Source organism: Monodelphis domestica, chromosome 1 (genome assembly GCF_027887165.1).
Source record: "Monodelphis domestica isolate mMonDom1 chromosome 1, mMonDom1.pri, whole genome shotgun sequence".
NCBI classification, from domain to species: Eukaryota; Metazoa; Chordata; class Mammalia; order Didelphimorphia; family Didelphidae; genus Monodelphis; species Monodelphis domestica.
Genome location: NC_077227.1, coordinates 125,549,959 through 125,569,294, shown reverse-complemented (window position 1 = coordinate 125,569,294; position 19,336 = coordinate 125,549,959). Strand labels below are relative to the sequence as shown.

Here is a 19,336-nt window from a genome sequence, read left to right as displayed (position 1 = left end):
AAAGGACAAAATCAACTTCATCTTCCATGTGACATCCTTTTAAATATTTGAAGGTTGCATTATATCTCCCCTTAGGTTTCTCTTCTCCATGCTAAATCATTTTCTTCAATTGTTCCTTATATTTTATGGTTTCTAGACCTATGTAATTTTTTGGTCACTGTTTTTTGGCTATTCACTAGCCAGTCAACATTCTCTTTATCTTTTATTTATTTTATTAAAAAAATTCTTATCTTCTGTTTTAGAATCAGTACTAAAAACTGATTCCAAAGCATTTGGTTCCAAGTGGTAAGGATGAGGCAATTGGGATTATCTGACTTGCCCAGAACCACATAGCTACAAGTGTGTGAGGTTATATTTAAATCCAACACCTCCCATCTTCAGGTCTGGCACTCTATCCATTGAGCCACCTAGTCGCCGCACATTTTAGAGTATAGTGACCAGAATTAGACACAAATACTTTAGATGTGGTCTGACTAGGGAAGAGTACGGCTAGATTATCTATCTCTTCCTGTGGTCTGAATACAATATTTTTTCTAATGCTGTCTACTTGACACTAATTTTCTTCTTCTCCTGTTGAATCCTTTTCTTTCTGGTTTTCTTCCTGGATTATTTCTTTTAACTTATTTCAAGACCATTGATACTCTCTACTAAGTTATAACAAATAGAATTAAAAGAGAAGTCTTTTTATCTTCTCTAACAGGAAGATCAGCTTGGATTAGATATAATGGCCGATCACCTTAGTCAGAAAAGCTTGGTATACTTTTGTCTACTGTGTATATATCTTCCATGTACTAGTTATTTACATGTTGTCTCTCCTAGTAGAATGTATGATCCTTGAAGGCAGGGACTGTTTTTTTTTTTTTGCTTTTTTCCTATCATTGATGTTTAGCACAATACCTGTCACATAGTAAGCACCTAAATAAATATTTGTGGACTATCATCTAGCTGGATCTTATCACAGGCTACTTTTTATTAAATGTTTTTATAAATATCTTATCTTCTCTGTGGTTCTAGGGGCTCATTTAGGGTATGGAATGTATGTTCTTCTGTACCTCTCTTGACTCCTGGGCACCTGAGACAGCACCTTGCTCATAGTTTGCTTTCAATAAATATTTGTTGAATAAATGAATGAAAAAAATAACACCTTATAGGTCACTGCAACAGTTCTCTTGGCACCTGTATTTCCTGGGCTTTTGGTACTCTAATAGTACTTTAGGCTCCCAATTTGGCTGCCAGATTATCTGCTTTCTGTGTCCTTTTGCCCGAGTTTCAAGGATGACTACTTATAAACTAGCCTGACCCATCTTCTCTACCTAATGGCAAATATTTGCTCATCTTTTAGAAGCGTAGCTGACACTTAAGCAAAGCAAGGTGTCAACCTCTCTGGCTCATAACAGACACACATATCTACTGTCCTCTGGTGTTATTTACTTATTATTTATGTATGCCTTATTTCCCCCAGCAAGACTGAGAATTCGTTCAGGGAAGGGACAATGTCATATAGTTGGTATACCTCACAGTACCTTGCCCAATGCCAGGCTCACAGAAGGTGTTAAAGAAAGCTTGAGTTGAACTGAATGGGAAAGAAAAAGTCCAGGATAAACACGTCTAAACTCATTGTTCACCCTGAGATAGAATAGGTTTATTAGCAAGAGGTAATCAGGAAACATATATTTTTACAAAAATGGAAATTTTGTTTTTTTTCCAAACAAGCTGTAAGTTGAAATATTTTAGGACTTGAAATAGAATTCTCATACCACTAGGTATTGCTTACAGCAAAAGTCTTCTGTTTGTTTTAGTGGAACATGCCTGCCACTTTGAAGTTAAATTGTGTTTTATATACTGTACAATGTAAAAAATACATGGTAGTATTCACAGAATAAGCACTACATTACTATATTCCTGCTAGAAGGTATTTAGACAGGATTACAGTATATGCAATAAAAACACTTGATAATTATTTTTCTAACTCTACATTATGGTACCAATTATCACAAGGTATACAGATTTAGAGCATCTCAACATAAGCCTGTAATGATTGTTATGTAGCTGAAATATTAAAAGTTACATATTTTTTGCGTGTTCCCTACTATAAATGAACTCTGGGCAACAATCTACAAAAATAATGGATTGTGTAAGTTACACCAATGGTAGTTTTCCTCACAAAGGTATAGAACCTCAATCAGTTCATTTAAACTGTGATTCATGCTATCTTATATTAATAGAAAAATGAGTGATATGGTATCAGACGAGATAGCGGTCTTCTTAAAGTGTGATGAATTCTAGCTTATACTATTCTGTTCCATCAAGATTATTTAGTGATAGGAACTCTTGGTAACAGCGGATTTTTTTTTTTTGCTGAAATTTGCTTTTGGAATTACATCACTGCCAGCAGGAATATATATTTTTTAAAATGATTTGATTTCAAAAGGTGTGTAAATGCATATATGTGTGTTTTCTCCATTTATAACAACTAGGTAAAATATGCCGGTAAGCGCCTGAATTGCTAACCCATCAGAACCACAGGGATCTGAGCTGGGGAAAAAAGAAGCAATTATTAGTGCGCAGGGTTTCTTATACACTGGTTCATTTTCCCTCTTTTGAGGAGGAAGCATGAGAAGAAAAGAAAAGGATAATATAGGTGTTTGAAAGAAATATGCACTGCAGGAAACAGTGTTGGGCTGTGAAATCTTAAACAGTGCAAAAATTTGTATTCCAGTCCTACTGTAATAATCTAAGAACAATAATGATTTTATTTCATTTGAGAAGCACATACTGAGAAGAAAATCTAGGGTGTCCAAGAGAAACAAAACAAGTATGTACATTATCATATAGGATGTATACACTTTAGCTGCGGTTCCCTGGTCTGCTCTTCAGGTTGGCAATTTGGGTTCTATTCGTAGAGAGGATTCATAAAGGCTTTCTTCATCCATTACAAAAGATTGGTCCAGTAAATATTGTGTTACCTGAAAAAATGAAATGGCAATCCTCTAACTGGGTGGTTTAGATTTGTAAGCTAGCCCACAAAAGCCTATTCAAACCCACAATAGAGCAGAAATACTATACATTTTCTGTGAAAAAATAAACAACCCAGTAGGAGACAGTACTTTTACAATAGTAGTAATCAAACAAAATAGGAAAACAGTGAATTGAATAAGATAAAAATTTTGAAAAAGCTGTCTTCAGGTCCTACGATTTAGAGTTTAAATGTTAATGCTTAAAGAAAAAAAGTTTAATTACCGAAGGATGAAGATGTAAAAGGATATTTTGGTGGCAGTTCTGAAGTCTATGTACTTTAAAAGAATTTAGAAGTTGAAGGTCTCAGCTCCTTCATGACATTTTTCTCTAAAGAAAGGTTTCTAGCATGGTCTGAAAAGTTGCCTTTTCTTGAGGCAAATTTGTTTGTAATATGTTGGGATTAGCTCTGGGGTGGGAGGAATGGAGTTCTTGATCTCCCAACAGTTCCAGGATCTCCTCGAACATCTTCATCTTATAAACTTCAGATTGTTTTTCTTTTACTGTAGGGAGATTGTGAAGTTTGTGGGTGGGAGCACTGAAGCCCAAACTTCCACATTCTCTCTTCTGTAAATCCCCTCTTCCTTCTTTTGGCATGCTTTCTTCTTTATCCTCATACTCGCATCGAAATTCTTCTCACTCCCTACTTTGCTCAGACCCCAAAAGGGCACAAAACAAACACTAGCAATTCCTGCCTCTTTTGTCCCTTTCATCCAGGTCAAATATACTCATTGATGCTGGCCCTTATTCCTTTTTCCCAGGGCTTGCCTTTCTATGGGCATCCTCCCCAGGGAGCTGGCAGGGACCATATTTATGCCTTTCTTTCATTCCTACCATTTAGCACAGTGTCTGTGGAGAAGTGGATAGAACACTGGCTCTGGAGTCAGGGGGATCTGAGTTTCAGTCCAGCCTTAGACGCTTACTAGTTATGTAGCTTGGGTCAAGTCACTTACCTTCTGTAAAATGGGGATAATAACAGCACCCACCTCCCAGGGTTGTTGTGAGGAGCAAATGAGATAATAATTGTAATGCACTTAGCACAGTGCCTGGCACCTGGTGAGCACCACATAAGCATTAGCTACTATTATTATTAGGAATAAATGTTTATTGACCATTTGCTAATGGAACCCTCTCCTTTGCAGCTCAACATAGTGAGGTGGAGCCTGGGCAAACTGGCTCTTGGCCAAATGGAGCTTGTCTGCCAGGTGAGTGATAATGGTTGGATGAAAACAAATCCTACATAAACTCTCCTTCAACCTCAAGAGCAGAAGGCTCCCCACAGGATCGTCGGCTCAATATCCTCCCACGGGCGGAGGGAGCGCACTGGCAAGAGTGGCACTCATGGTGTCAAGAATGGCCCAGAAGTGCTCTGTTTGAATGCTGGGGGGCTCTTTTTACCATCCCATGACAGCAGGGATTTCAGATGACCACGATTTGCATGCAGATATCTATCTATCTATCTATCTATCTATCTATCTATCTATCTATCTATCTATCTATCTATCTATCCATCCATCTATCTATCTATCTATCTATCTATCTATCTATCTATCTATCTATCTATCCATCCATCCATCTATCTATCTATCTATCTATCTATCTATCTATCTATCTATCTATCTATCCATCCATCTATCTATCTATCTATCTATCTATCTATCTATCTATCTATCTATCTATCTCTATCTATATATCTATAAAACCAACACAAAAACCAGAGAGATTTTGGAATGAAACTAATTCTATTTTTCAGTGGAAATGAGGAAGACAGAGAGCTCCAATTTCTGGTAAGGAGCCCATCTCCAATTGCAGCTCAAAAGAAATCCTCAGCTCATCTGTATTTGGCAGCTCTGTGAAATGTGTGTGTGGATTCGAACACAAGTTCTGTAGAACTTTAAGAAGGGCAGAAGAAACCTTTCTCTGACTATAAATCTGATCCCTGGCTTTAGAGAGGGATAGAAATGCTTAAGTATTTTTTTTTTTAAAGAATCCAAGAGATCAACTTCCCTGGGGGAGAGGAAAGAATGGGGAGGAGAAAGAAGAGGACAGGGAAGGATCTTCGTCTTCAGAGGGAACAAACCTTCCTGACCTCATCCCGTTCTAGGACCCAGCTTGTTGAGAGAGGCCCTAGGAGGGACTCTGGTCTACCAGGGGCAGGACAAGAGGGCTAAGGCCAATAGGTTCCTGGGACATGCTCTGTCTCCCCATTCTTTCCCAACTTCTCGATTCCTCCCCTTCTCTATTGCACATCAGATCTTGTAGACATGGCCAATGTGCAGGACTATGTAATAAATAGATAATCTGTTTTGAAAACTATATTTCTTGTTGTTGTAACTGATGTACTCTTACACAACTATAATGAGGCAGATTTATACGTAAATGAAGATGAGGCCAGGAGATCGTTTCAGGTACCCAGCCTTCTAGCCAAGAGGCCCAACATTTTTCTGAACAGGGTTGGTAGAAGAGGGAGGCAAAAGAAATTAGCCCCAAACTTTGTCTTGGATTATACAGCAGAGCAAAGGTCTTAGTTACCCTCCAATTCCTGCCCCTACCCCCCAAAAAACAAAACTCCAGGCCTTGGAGAGCACCCAATTCCTCAGGATGGAATGGGGAAAAATTAAAAAACCCTCTTATTGGGACTTCACTAAGGAGCCTCATAGAGCTCTGTGGTGAGGGTTGCAGTTTGGGCATTCAGTCTCTAAAAGGATCTTTATCACTGTCCTAGGGAATCAGGACTTTCCTAGAAGGGTTCATAATTCCACCTAAAATAATCTAGATATTCAGAAATCCATTTCTTCTAGACACTTTAATTTTATTTACTTTAAAAAACCTTTACCTTCCATCTTAGAATCAATACTGTGTATGGGTTCCAAGGCAGAAGAGCAAACTCCTGTTGCTAGACCTAGCTCTCAATCCCCTGAGCCACCTAGCTGCCCCCTCTAGGCACTTTTATTGAGAATTCTAACAAGTTCATTAATAATCTTCATTCCCCATCTCTTCTACCAATAGATGTGGTAACTGGTTTCCTTGAAAGCATGGGAAAGCCCTGAAATGTCAATGTCAAATGGACGAAAGAGCCAGTGCCATTGATGATTAAGTTTTAGAAACTAATTTGAAGCTGGCAATTTTGTATGTGGCAAAGTGTTCTAGATTCTAATCCTGATTATGTCATTAACTGGTTGGGAGACTATGTGCAACCTTTCTTTTTAATTTCCTAAACTTAAATAAAACCTTTTTTTTTTTTGCTTTCATCTATAAAATAAGGGCTTCTCAACTCAATAATTCCTAAAGTCTTTATGGATCTAAAATATTATGACTTTATGAAAGATTCATTCAGTTCTATTAGATATGACTTGCTGCTCTAGAGTCTATAGAGAAGAAATTTTGAAGTATCAATCCCTGTGATAGGCTAAACATGGGCAAAGGAAAGACCAGAAGGAATAAAAAAGGGGGCCCACTACTCTTCTCCAGAGAAAGAACTGATAAGTAGAAATATGTAATAATTTTAAGGCATAATTTTATATATTAACACATCTTTTCCCCAAATAATGCCTTATCTAATAGGGAGAGAGGAGGGAATTAGCTGGGTATTTTAATGTAAAGAATAAATACATTTTGAAGAGAAAAAAATGGAGCCCACAAAATCTTTTGGTCATGAATGAGCTGGCTGTTGTTTTGGAGACAAAGACTCTTAATTCAAGTAAAATGATAGGTTTATGGCCATTGGTCTTATCTGTTTTTACATTTTAAAAAGATGTGTTTTAAATTTACCTCTTTTCAGGCTAGGGACTTTTATTTTCCATGAGTTCTTAGAAACATTAGTTAGTGACTCTGCAAGAATTACTTTACCAATTTCTAATGTAAGTGTGGGGGTCACCCAGACTTTTTGATTGAATCAATTAATCACCATACACCACCAAATTATCTATCTTAACCTCTCTTGAATCAATTGTTAGATCAATTAATCAAAGGCATTAAAAGAGGATAAAGGAGTTCTTGAAAGTCATTGTAATCATGCTGAAGAAATCTGATTACACCCTGTAGATTTTCTATAAAACAGTAAGCCAGTTCAGATACTGTGGAACATTTGTCAGGTAGAGTAGAGAGCAGTCCAGTCAATACTCTGAGAGGGAATCACTTGACTAGAGGACAAGTTCATTCATTCACAGGGTTGGAAGATTTGGACTTCTCATCATCATCCTGGGGATGTCCCAGAGTCAGCAGCGACTGGTGGAAGTGAGTCAAGGACAAACTAGACACACTGAAGAAAGGCAGCTTGAAAACTCTACAAAGAGCTCAGCTGCACGATGCCTCAGGAGAACTTCATGAGTGCCCCACCGACGGAAGAAATGGACTTCCAGCTCTAGGCAAACTCTTTGCCACATATAGCATGCCCACTTTATCCTGGAACCCAATGGCCTAGTTGTTGACTATGGCATTTTTGGGTGATGTTTTGTACCAACTGCTATTATTAAGTAAATAACTCTTTCTAAAAGCTAATTAAGTCTGGCTGACTAATTTATATTGATTAACATTCCTTCAGAGGAAACACTTTCATGGGCTTTTCCTCCCAAAGCACCTTTGGGAGTAGGGATTTGGAATAGTAACCCCAGGGCATGAGATTATATTTTAGCCACTCTGAGATGCTATAGGATAGGGCAATTTGATTTATCCAATTATTTGAAAAAATAAAAAGTCTCTACAATAAAAGGATTTATATAAAAAGATCTGAAGAGAACCCAAATCTGTCAGAAATACAGGTCAAAGGGGGTAGCTGGGTGGCTCAGTGGATTGAGTGCCAGGCCCAGAGATGGGAGGTCTTGGGTTAAAATCTGGCCTCAGACACTCCTTAGCTGTGTGACCTTAGGCAAGTCACTTGACCCCCATTGCCTAGCCCTTACCATTCTTTTGCCTTGGAACCAATACATGGTATTAATTTCGAGACAGAAGGTAAGGGTTAAAAAAAAAAAGAAATATGTCAATCTTTTATAGATGGTGAGAATATAACCCTTTCAATTATTGAATAAGTCAGATCAGAATTATGGTTATTATTCACTGTAAACCACTGAAATCTTAAACATTTCAGAAATGAAAGCAATATATAACCAAATTAGAGGTGGTTAGTGATTTCAGTGATAAAATCTAAGCAATTACTTTATTAGCCTGTCCTCTTCTCATTTAAATCCATCATCGGTCATCAGTAGAGAATAAAATTAGTAGGTCATCATCCACAAAGATGCTGAAATTCCATAAGCAAGGGCCTAGGATCGGCTCACATCGTCATGCATGAATATTTACTAATGTAATATAGGTTCTTAGTGTCTCACACACTGCCTTATGTGTAACAGGAGCCGAGTAATGATTTGTTGATTTGTAACTTGATTTGATTACTTAAGCTAATAAATGTTCATGATTTATTTTAAAATGCAAATATATCCCTAATGAATGAATTTGTTAATCATTCTTCTGTAATGGAGATAGTAGTTATAAAACAGACACCGCTTTATTGCACAGGCACCAATCCTGAGCAAAAATATAATCAGAATTCTCATGAATAGAGATTCAGATAAAAAACAAACAAACAAATAGGGAAGTCAAAGGAAATGTAGACATGGGATAGTTTGAATCACTGCGATCCTTGGAATGATCTGTTGATTAAACTTTTGAAATGAGGCTAAATTGGAAAGTCATTTTTGTCTTACCCCTTATTGTTAAAAATCTTTACAAGGTACTGTGCTTTCTATTTAAGTAAATTATAATTATAATTATATAATTATAATCTAATTTCTGATAATTTAGCATCTTGTGGTACTTCTGGGTCAAGACTTCGCTCAAATACTGTCTCTTACAAGACAACTTTTTTGATTTCCCCAGTTATGAATCTTCTCACTCCTCCCCCAACATTATTTTGTAGGTAATTTTTATCTTTATCTGTTTATCTCTACAAGTTGCATTCCTTCACTATAATGTAAACGTTTTAAAAACCTTTACTTTCAGTCTTAGTAACAACTCTAGATAGGGTGGCAAGGGCTAGGAAAATGGGGATAAGTGAATTGTCCAGGGTCACACAGCTAGGAAGTATCTGAAGTCATATTTTAATTCAGGTCCTCCTAACTCCAGATCTGGCACTCTATTCATTGCTCATCACAATATAAACTTGAGGCCAGGATCAGTTTTCTTTTCATGTTTGTTTTTGGCCTGGCACACAGTAGGTACTTGATAAATGTTTGTGGAAGTGAATTAAATTGGCTTGGAATATTATTCTGTTGGAAGGGTGATGTAGCATGGATCACAGAAGGTACACTTTAAACTAAAATCTATTAGACTTTTGCCCTGTTACCTGTTGGTTTTTTATAAAAGCAGAACATAGAAAAGAATAAAATAAAAATATGTAGAACATTTTTATGAGTTGGCTTCCAATCAACTTTTTTTTTAAACCCATACTTTCCATCTTGTAATCAATACAATGTTTTGATTCCAAGGCAGAAGAGTGGTAAAGGGCTAGGCAATGAGGGTCAAGTGATTTGCCCAGGGTCACACAGTGGGAAGTGTCTGAGGTCAGATTTGAACCTAGGACCTCCTGTCTCTAGGCCTGACTCTCAATCCACTGAGCTACCCAGCTGCCTCCCCCATCCCCCATTTTCTTTTTCTTTAAGGCACAGTGCTCATTTGAGCTTTGGCCAAAGCTTACTTTTATAGCTTATTTTCATTGATATTCTGTATGGCCACCGAGCCTGAGGTTGTTAAGACTAAGGTATGACTTTAAAGGTAACTAAGAAATACTTTTCTGATCCCAATCCATGGTTTCATCAGTATAGGGAACAGAGATCCAGGTGAGATAGTCATTTGTAACTTATAGTCCTAGTTGTCTGGGACACTGAATGATTCATGACTCGCTCGTGGTCACATAGGTGGGACTTGTCAGGGGAAAGATTCGGACTCAAATTCTTTTGAATCCAAGATTGTTGTTCTGGTCATCATGTCATGTAACCAACCTTCCCCTCCCCCCACTTCCAAATGCAAGTTATGAAAATGTACCTTTGCCTGGTGTTCTATTTTGTAGGCCGTTTGCTGAAATTGACGGATCTCTCTGATAATATGGGATATCTATAATGATAAAAAAAAAGAATTTTGAAAAAAAGGTTTTTTGCTGTGTTAGTGGAGAAAAAAGTAAAATGGAATTCAACAGCTGAGTTGGGTGTCAGTCCATGTAACATACAAATATTTGAGACATTTCACAGCTTTGAAGATCATAGCAGGTAATGGCGGTCTTTAGACTGGCAGCCTGCTTCTGAGGGAAATCCACTACGGGTCAAATCTCTATAAGTATGTTAATGCTCTCTGTGGAGGCAAAAGCTTCATTTTAATGGCCTTGATAGGATATTATACTGGTTATATTCGGATCCAGCAGAAATGGAATCCTTTGGCTGCAGTGTATTTTAGAGACGCTAGCTATCTACTATTCATGTAAACATTGATTTATATAAGATGGCTGTTCATAGGAGAGTCCCAAACAATAGTTAAGGGTTTAACAGGGCACAAAGATGAATTTCCTGATCTTCCCAGTTTTGGAAGTATTTCTTCCTCCAACCAAATTGCTTTGTATTTACTCAGCATATACTCAGTTGTTTATATATTGTTTTCTCCAAGTAGGAAGTAAGCTCCTTGAGGACAGGGAGTTTCATTTTATCTTTGCATTATGCTTAGTCCCACAGGGTCTTCCACATAGTAAGTAGCCTATTGAATAAAGGTTGGTGGAATTGAAGAGAATATTTTTGTAGTTTTTAAAGAAGGTGGCTAAGGAATGGTAAACATTATTTTGTCCTTCTGGCTGATTAAATTAGTCAAAATTAGAACTGATCATTCCCAAGGTAAAGAAATATTTTTTATCAAATTGAACAAATGAGTCACTAAATTGTATGATCAGCTCTGAATAGCTGATGAGTTTTACTTTTATTGCAAAGTTTTCCTTGTGCACTGGGGGATCCTTGTAAAGGATCAAGCCCTATGGCATTTTGTGGAACATGTAGAAAATGGGGAATAACTCCTGATTGGTCATATATGACAAGTAGAACCTTTATTCCTACACAATTGGCCATAGACTCTCTGGAGGCTTTGTGCATTTTCTGCTGACTGTGTGTCCAACCACCTACAACTCAACCTTTCCACCCCTTCCACTGGTGACTTAGTTGGGTGTCATTCATATCAGTAAGCTGCATATCACTCAGCCAAAGGCCAGAAGGGATGTCCTGTTTCTGGAATCAATACTTCGCTCCTAGCTCTTGACTTCCCTTAGATATAAACATTAAAAACTCACCATCCTCATTTTGGAGAAGTTTACCAGGCCATCCTCTGTATAATTGGGTGTTCCTTCTTCTATGAATGCCAGATCAGTGAGGTACATTCCAAGATATGGAACACAAGGTGGGTCACAACTTCAAAGCAAATGGTATAAAACAGGTTTTTCATTAAAACACACAAACACAACCCCCCCACCCTAGGGCTATATCTGCCTTGCATGCACTTTTATGTTCCATTTTTAAAAATAATCTTCCATGAGGTACTCAACTAATTGTTTTTTAGGTACCAAAGATAGTTTGTATAAAATTCTAGTGCATGGAATCAAATATTTGGAGGCTTCAGATTTAGGGTTTGGCACTTTATTTGCCTGACAAGGGACCTGAGGCAAATCTCTTTTATCATAGAGGCCTCAGTTTGCCCATCAGTAAACAGAAATAAACTTCCTTACATAATCTGCTTTAGTGGTGATAAGAATTAGCTAGATGATGTTAATAAGCCCCTTCTTAGGATCTGACAGTTTCAATTACCTCCAGCCTTTCAATCCAAATAATAATCCCAGCAGGGCTTGTAAGACATTGTAGAAATTGTTTTTCTTTAATCTCCAGTTATTTCCCACTGTAACTAGACCTATTTTCATTGGTCCAGGAAGCAAACACTTCTCTGTTCCCTCTTTGCTTCTTGTGTCTTAATCATTAAACATCTCACTTTTTCTATTCAGAGTTCCTTTCCCTCCATCAAACCCTGCCAAAGACTCACCTTAAAATCTTTTTTAATGAAATTCTTCCAGACTAGCCTCATCTGACTACCCTATGCCATTCCCCAAATTTCTTTAGAATCTTCCATTCCTATTAATTTACATGTGATGAGGTACATTCTGCCATATGCATGATTTTGTTACTTGTGCTGATAGAAATATGTACTTTTATTTTTGTATCTACTCCATTACTGGTGGTAGGGGTGGTATCTTTTATTGCTTTTTAAAAAATGTCCCACCCCATCAGAGTTCTCTTCATTTAAGGTAGTATTTAGCATATATTTAACAGTCTTTGAACTCTTCAGAGAATTCACACTGGCTGCTGCATGCTCTCTCAGATCCTTTTGTTTATTAGGTGATCAAAAACCAAATAGATTAGGATTTAGGTGGGCACATTTGTTAAGCTATTAAAATGCTGAAGCATGTCACACAGTTTTTCTTTCTTTTCCAATGGCTCTTTCCTTTGTAAAAGAGGAATTACTATTGTTTCCTTATTAAGAAAGTGTTGGAGAGACTACAAAATACTTTTGAGTTTTCTTGATGGTCCTGGCACATTGTAGGTTCTTAATAAATTTTTTTTCTCTCTCTCTCTCTCTCTCACCTGTGTACCTTCAATTTATTATCTATATCTACCAAACAATCACATATATACCATCTATTTTATTTATCTCTATTAATAATCTATGTACCATTTATATCTATCTATCATCTATGAATCACTATTTATCATCTATACCTATCTATTTGCTTATCCTGGGTGAGCACAAAGGAATTATTATGAGGATGAAAGCTTTGTTTATTTTTAGACTTTCAGTATATCATTAAATGTTTATTCAATAGAACTCCTGCAAGCACCCTGCATCCTTCTTGTCAAGTTAGCGTACAAACCAAGGCTTGGCATAATGGCAGCCAAAGCACAACATGACACAGACAATTGGAGAGAAAATAATAATTAGGATGTACAATAAGATCCCCGGGGGATAGTAAAGAGGCAAACACACAGGCTAATGGGAAGAAGGAGGCACTTTTCCAGTTTTTAAAAGTGATTTGAATCCTATTCATTCAGCACAGTATGGAGCACTTGTGGAGAGAAACTGAAAAGAAGCAAAGTACAATGGAAACATCACACATACAATTACATGTAATACAGTCTAGACTCGTTACCAGCTTACCCCTGCCAACTTTACCCTTTCATTAAAACCATTTTCCTGTCAATTGCATAGCTTGCCAAGGGCCACTTGAAACTAGATTTCCTGGCTCATTGTAAGAAAAAGGCAGGCAATGGTGGAGATAGTAATTGAGTGGAAAGTTCACTGGACAAGGAGCCAAGAGACTTGGCTTCTGGTCCTAGTTCTGTCTGAATGTCCTTGGGCAACTTCTTTCATTTCTCTATGGCATAGTTCCTTCATCTGGGAAGGAGAAATAGAGAATTTCCAAATTGGAAAAAAAACAAACTTTAGAAATAATCTAGTCTGATGCTCCTTCTCTTACAGATAAAAAAACCAAAAAACTAAAAAACCCAAAACAAACTGAGGCCCAGAGAAATTAAATGATTTGTCCAGGGTCATGCAGTTTGAAAGATCGTAGGGTTTTTACCTAGCTCTTCTCTGACTCCTAATCAGTGTTTTCCCACCATGCCATACAGTCAAATGCAAGGTCTGACTGGATGATTTCTAAGGTCTCTCTTAGCTCTAAAATTCTATAATCACTGGACAGAAATCACAATATAAAGCCACCAAGTGTTCTATTAGTGTGAGCTGCTTTCTCTTGTTTCATTAGCAGTCTATCTCTGCTTGTGGCTCCCAAACAGAAATAAACAAAAACACACAAGTGCTTGGGAGGAGAATTTTGCCACAATAATACTTGGGGGAGGTTTTGAAGAGTAGCAAGAAAGAAACGCTAGTAACTGCAATCTCGAGGATCTTAGAGTACCAACTTCTACCTCCCATTTTTCAATCATAATCAATCCTGAAATTTCAGTAGTCTTTCTTTAATTTTTCAGCCCACAACTCTCCAACAGAAGAAAGATCAGAAGGTAACATGAGTCCAGACTGAATAGGAATGATTAGAAATTGTAGACTCTCTCTGAAGGTCCCAGGGGGTCCTCTATCCATATATTTGACTGAAAATCACAAAGCAGGGTCGAGGGCATGATGTGGCCATATATACCAGGAGCAAGATAACAACTGGATTTCTATTTCTATTTTATTTAGTTTGCTCTGTTTAGGGGACAATATCTAGATGTGATGCTGGGATGGATTTACCATCAGATTTTGAAATCCGTTTGTATGCCAGACCCTCTGCTGGAGACTCTGAGGTATTACAAAACAAAGAAGAACAGTCTTCTGGAGGTTACAATATAACTAGGGAAACAAGGGAAAAACATATACAAGGACTCACATGATTATAAATAACATGTAAAGTAGATATATAATTAAAAATACTGAAACACATATATGACTGCTGAGGGATTGCTAGAGTGCTTGGGAGTAGATAAATCCCCAAGAAATCGGTGCCTTAAAGATATGCCATTAAGGATATGGATTAGTTTTATATTAAATTTAAAATTATGATATATTCGGAAAAGGATTTGCTCACTGGGGAGAATGATCAGGGAAGGCCTCTTCTGTTAGGCAAAGGGGGAATCTCTTGGAAATTATAAATGAAAAAAAATCTATATAGGCCCTAAAACTGACTTGGGATATATACCATGAAAGAATATGAGGATATAAAAGAAGTAAATCTTGTCTGGGATATTAGACATTCTGGAAGAGGTACAAATGAGAAGAAATTTTTGGGGAAAATCCTCATTGAATTTTGGGTCATACTCTGGGTCTGAGAATTTTTTCCCATCATTACATTCCCATTATTCCCATCATTCCCAGCACTATTCCATGCTAGATCGCTCCATTAATGGCAGAATTTTTACTATTTTGCTGAGAAAGTAGTGCTTATTTTCTGCAGGTAGAATGAATCACAACAGAAGTTTAATACTCTATGAAGAGTCAGGAGGATTCTAGGTATTAGGCAAGTCACTTAATCTGTTTGTGCTCTATATTTTCTTTCTTCCCCTTCTTTAAGACAGATATTTGCTCAGGTTTACTTTGTATTGATGCATACAAAGGATAAGATACATATTAAAATACATAATTTGGGGGGAATGTTCTGTTATTTTTTCTTTTAATTTACATAGTTATATCCATACCACAAGGCTAAGACTATGCTTTTTTTTTTTAATAATAAATGACTTCTGGAATCTAATTTTTAAGAAAATTGAAAGCTTGGACCAAAAGTTCTCTTCCTCAAGAGGGAAAAAATGTAGGGTCCCAATCTACATTTCAGTGAGCTGGAGAGAACAGGAAAGAGATACTTGCTAATTTAACCAGAAAGGGGTAAACCAGCAAGGATAGGCATTGTAGTACAAAATGAGAAATTGAGGAGGCAAATAGGGCACGATATAAACAGGAAAGGAGATAAAGGTTTATGAAGCTGCGATGAAGAGGCTTCTGTGCAAGACAGACAAGTTTGTGAATGAATAATATGAGAGCCCAAGGCAAAAGCACTGACCATGGAGAAGGAAAAAAAATATTGTGATGTCTCCTCGGGACTATGACTGAAGAGAAGATTTAACAGCACAGATGGATAGAACATCTGCCAAAGGACATAAAAGTGGAGATGATCAAGCCAATGATACACTGAGCTGATGAAAGACGGACTGAAGGACAGCAGGAAGACACAAGAAGAACAGGAGGAGGCTCTTGGAGTCAGGAAAAGAAATTTATTACCACTTCTTCTATTTGTCCTCCCTATCCTAGTTATTAAAGATCAAAGGCATGGACTGGTCTATGTGCTCAGTCTTGAGGGTGAGCAAATGAAAAAGTTGCTGGGGACACGGTAGCAAGTATTTTGGACAATGAGCTTTCAGATGGAAGGGCAGGGTGGGAAGCACAAATGTGCTCTGATGGCACAGTGAGCACAGGATTGCCTCAAAGGTATCCACCGAAGCGCATTCACAGTTCTAGTGCTGTTCCATCAGCAGGTGATTATGTTCCGCATAGTGTGACCATATGGGAAATGGAAGTCAATACAGAGACCAAATGGAATTACCCAAAGAAAGCACTTGATTGATGAGTGAAGGAGGCAACACTCACTGAAAATAACAAATTCAACATGTCACATTGACTTGAGACAGAGTTTAATGTAGTCACAATGAGAATGCACAGTCAATAACCAGACTGTCTTTTTAGGAATTCTAGTGGAACTTGATGGAGATTCTATTTCTCTTGTTCACAGTGACTAAGGAGGTGTGCTTTCTTGGTTTTATTGCAAAATGCCAAACATGGCTGATACACAAAGTGCTACTTGCAGGTTGTCTTCTGTCATTTGGCATAATGAAAGTAAATTAAAGTAAAGCCAACTTGGCTTTATTCCTGCTGATATGGATATCTATAAACCCAACTTTAGAAATGTAACAGCCTTTACTCATTCTTCCCTTTCAGTCAGTTGAGTCACAAGTGCTTATAACACATCAGTGTTTCTGAGCTCTAATCCTAGCTCTTACATTTGCTTGCTGTGTGACCTTAGGTAAATCTCATTCCCTTTTTGTTCCTCTGTCTCCTCTTCTGGAAAGAGGTGATGATAACTGCAAACTGACCATCGTGTCCTTAATGAAAAATAAAAATATTATTTAGCAAATCCTAAGTCACGATTATCATGGTTTAATGTGTTCTTAACCAAATTGCTTCCAATATACTTGTAACATAAATAATGGGAAGCAGACATCTTTTCATTCAAAAAAGATTTTTTGAAAAGTTTTGTCTGTAATGGCCTTTTTCTTTTTTAAAGAAAAGTAAGAATCACAAAATGACACACTTACTTTTTCAGAGCTTCTCTCAGATTCTTAAATCTGCCCTCTGATGACACAAGTTTTTGGAGTTTATCAATCAAAGCTTTTGTCTAGAAGGAATTAGAAGCATTTACTAGAAAACAACACATTTAAAATGTCGGAAACAAGTTGCTTTGCACTTCCTCCAATTTTATGTCCTTGCTAAAGTAGAGAAAAAATGAAACCATTTTGCTGTGTGTGTTTGCATGGTAGAATATAACCTACTCTTGGAACTTTCCAGATATTTGGTAACTGTCAAGCTCTCTCTTCTTTTACATACATACACACATATATCTCACTAAAATAAATTTGCCTTGCATTATATATGAATGGGGTAGCAGTTTGACCTTCAGAATAAGCTATATAGAACTGGGGAATTTTAAATCTGTGATTAATTTAAATACGGATTGTAGAGGACTGTTGATGATCATGTCTCCTCATCTGATAGCCATGTATTCCTCTTCACCTTATATGATCTTTTCCATGACTACTCCTAAAGGATGAGTCACTTCCATACAGTTCAACATCTTAAATGCTGTAAATATACAAAAACTGTTACTTTAGGAAAAAAAGAACTGTTCTTGAAATGATTATCCAAAGAAAAAGTTTATTTGAAAAGAAAACTAAACTTTGATGTAATACTTTCAACCATGTGTCAAATAATCAAATCTGGCGAAGTCCACAGATTAGGCTCCAAAGAGATGACAAGCGTTTGACCATACTAACAGAAACCAGAGGACCTGATGAGAATTAGAAGACCTGAGCTTGAGTCCCAGTTCTATCATGTTTCTATTTTGTGATAGAGGGTAAATTACTTCCCCTTTTGGAACACTGTTTCCTCAGCTGTAAAATGAGAGATTAGAAAGATATTCTTTTAAGAATCTTTGATCCCTTAACATTTTGGGATTCGTGATTCTTTCAAATGTAGGAAGTTCAGTGAAAGGGAGATATGGAATATAGTCCTTTCTCTGACATTAAGTAGCTGTGTGATCTTAGCATGTTACAGTGGAAAGAGGATTGGATTCAGAATTTGAGGTTGTGAGTTTTGAATCCCAGTTCTGCTAGCTATGTGACTGTGACCTGCAAGTTAACCTCTCTGGTACTCGGTTTCCTTATCTGTAAAATTAGGATTTAGAATAGATGGTTTCTATGCTTCCCTGCTAGCTGGCATACTTTAACCTATAGTGCAAAGTCACTGAACCTCTTGATACTTCAGTCCCTTCACCTGAAAAATAAGGGGATTGGACTCAAATGATCTTGAAGACCCTTTCAGGTCCTAAATTATAGGTTTCAGAGTGTAAAGTTGAATGCTAAGTAATGACTCAAAATTGTAGTCCAGCAACATTCTTCAGCTTAGGAAATTTCACTGTGTTCTCTTATGTCTTCACAAGGACATTGGCTCTAGTTGGCTGCACACTGAGATTTAACCCAAGTCTTTATTGGAAAAAATCTTCCCCCAGGAAATTACAATCTGATTTCAAGGTGTAATTGAAGTGGAAATCAATGTAGCTTCATGACAGTTCTTCAGTGGTGAAGGAATTAGGAGACCATGTCATTTAGCTGTTTTCCATCCAGAGATGAGGGAAGATCTTAAGCATGTTAGGACTCAAGCCTGAAGAGATCTACCTTCCCTGCCAACTTTAATATCCCTTGATGAGGCAGAGCCCTAATCCAATAAGGAATATTGACAGTGTTATCTAGTTCCTTTAAATTTGTGGGAAGAAGAGAGGTTGTATAACGATCCATTATGTACCTTTCTGAAAATTATAGTATTATTCCTATGAGTCTGGCACAGAGAAAGTCCAGGAAGTACAATGGAGATGCTTACTGACAGTTTTTGTCATTTCTCTTCTCTTGTTTCAAAAGGGATAGGGAGATGGGAGCTGTTAATGGTTGATCTGAAATTTTAATTTCTAGCTATGCCACTAGTCTTAGCTCATTGACATTTTGGAGGAAGGCTTCCGATATGGATGTCAGTTCATGTTTTAGTAAAAACACTATTCTAGTTCCATCCAGGAATTAACCAAAAAGTTGTTTTCTTCTCTGAATTCCTACTAACTCTTCATATTGTCTTCTTTGGTTTGGATGGTATACAAATTCAGAAGTTCACATGGATTGTGGTGTCTAGATAGGGATTTGTCTTCCCCTGGACTCAATTTGAATTCTTGGTTATAAAATTCTTTATTAATATAGAAGTACCCCCAGAATTGAGGGGCTACCCCCAGATGACCTGATTTGAACATGACAAATACAAGAAAACCATAGGAACAGCATCATTACCACCAACTTGAATTTTGGGGACATGGGCAGTAGCTTTGGATTCACAATAATTTCATATATTCTGCTGCCAAGAGCTAGGTGGTGTGGTGGATAGAATTCTG

General features: G+C 37.3%; 1 protein-coding gene across 1 annotated transcript in view; it reads right to left on the bottom strand.

Annotated features, from left to right (window-relative positions):
* Positions 1-1,620: 1,620 nt before the first annotated feature.
* The window catches only part of RASGRF1 (Ras protein specific guanine nucleotide releasing factor 1), a 215,860-nt gene continuing 198,144 nt past the window's right edge, over positions 1,621-19,336 (bottom strand). The window contains exons 24-27 of the mRNA XM_001368395.4: positions 16,947-17,026; positions 11,333-11,450; positions 10,054-10,122; positions 1,621-2,966 (exon numbers count right to left, since the gene is read on the bottom strand). Of these exons, the coding sequence (XP_001368432.2) occupies positions 2,874-2,966; positions 10,054-10,122; positions 11,333-11,450; positions 16,947-17,026 (360 nt within the window). The 3' untranslated portion in view covers positions 1,621-2,873. The remainder of the gene's footprint in view (positions 2,967-10,053; positions 10,123-11,332; positions 11,451-16,946; positions 17,027-19,336) is intronic.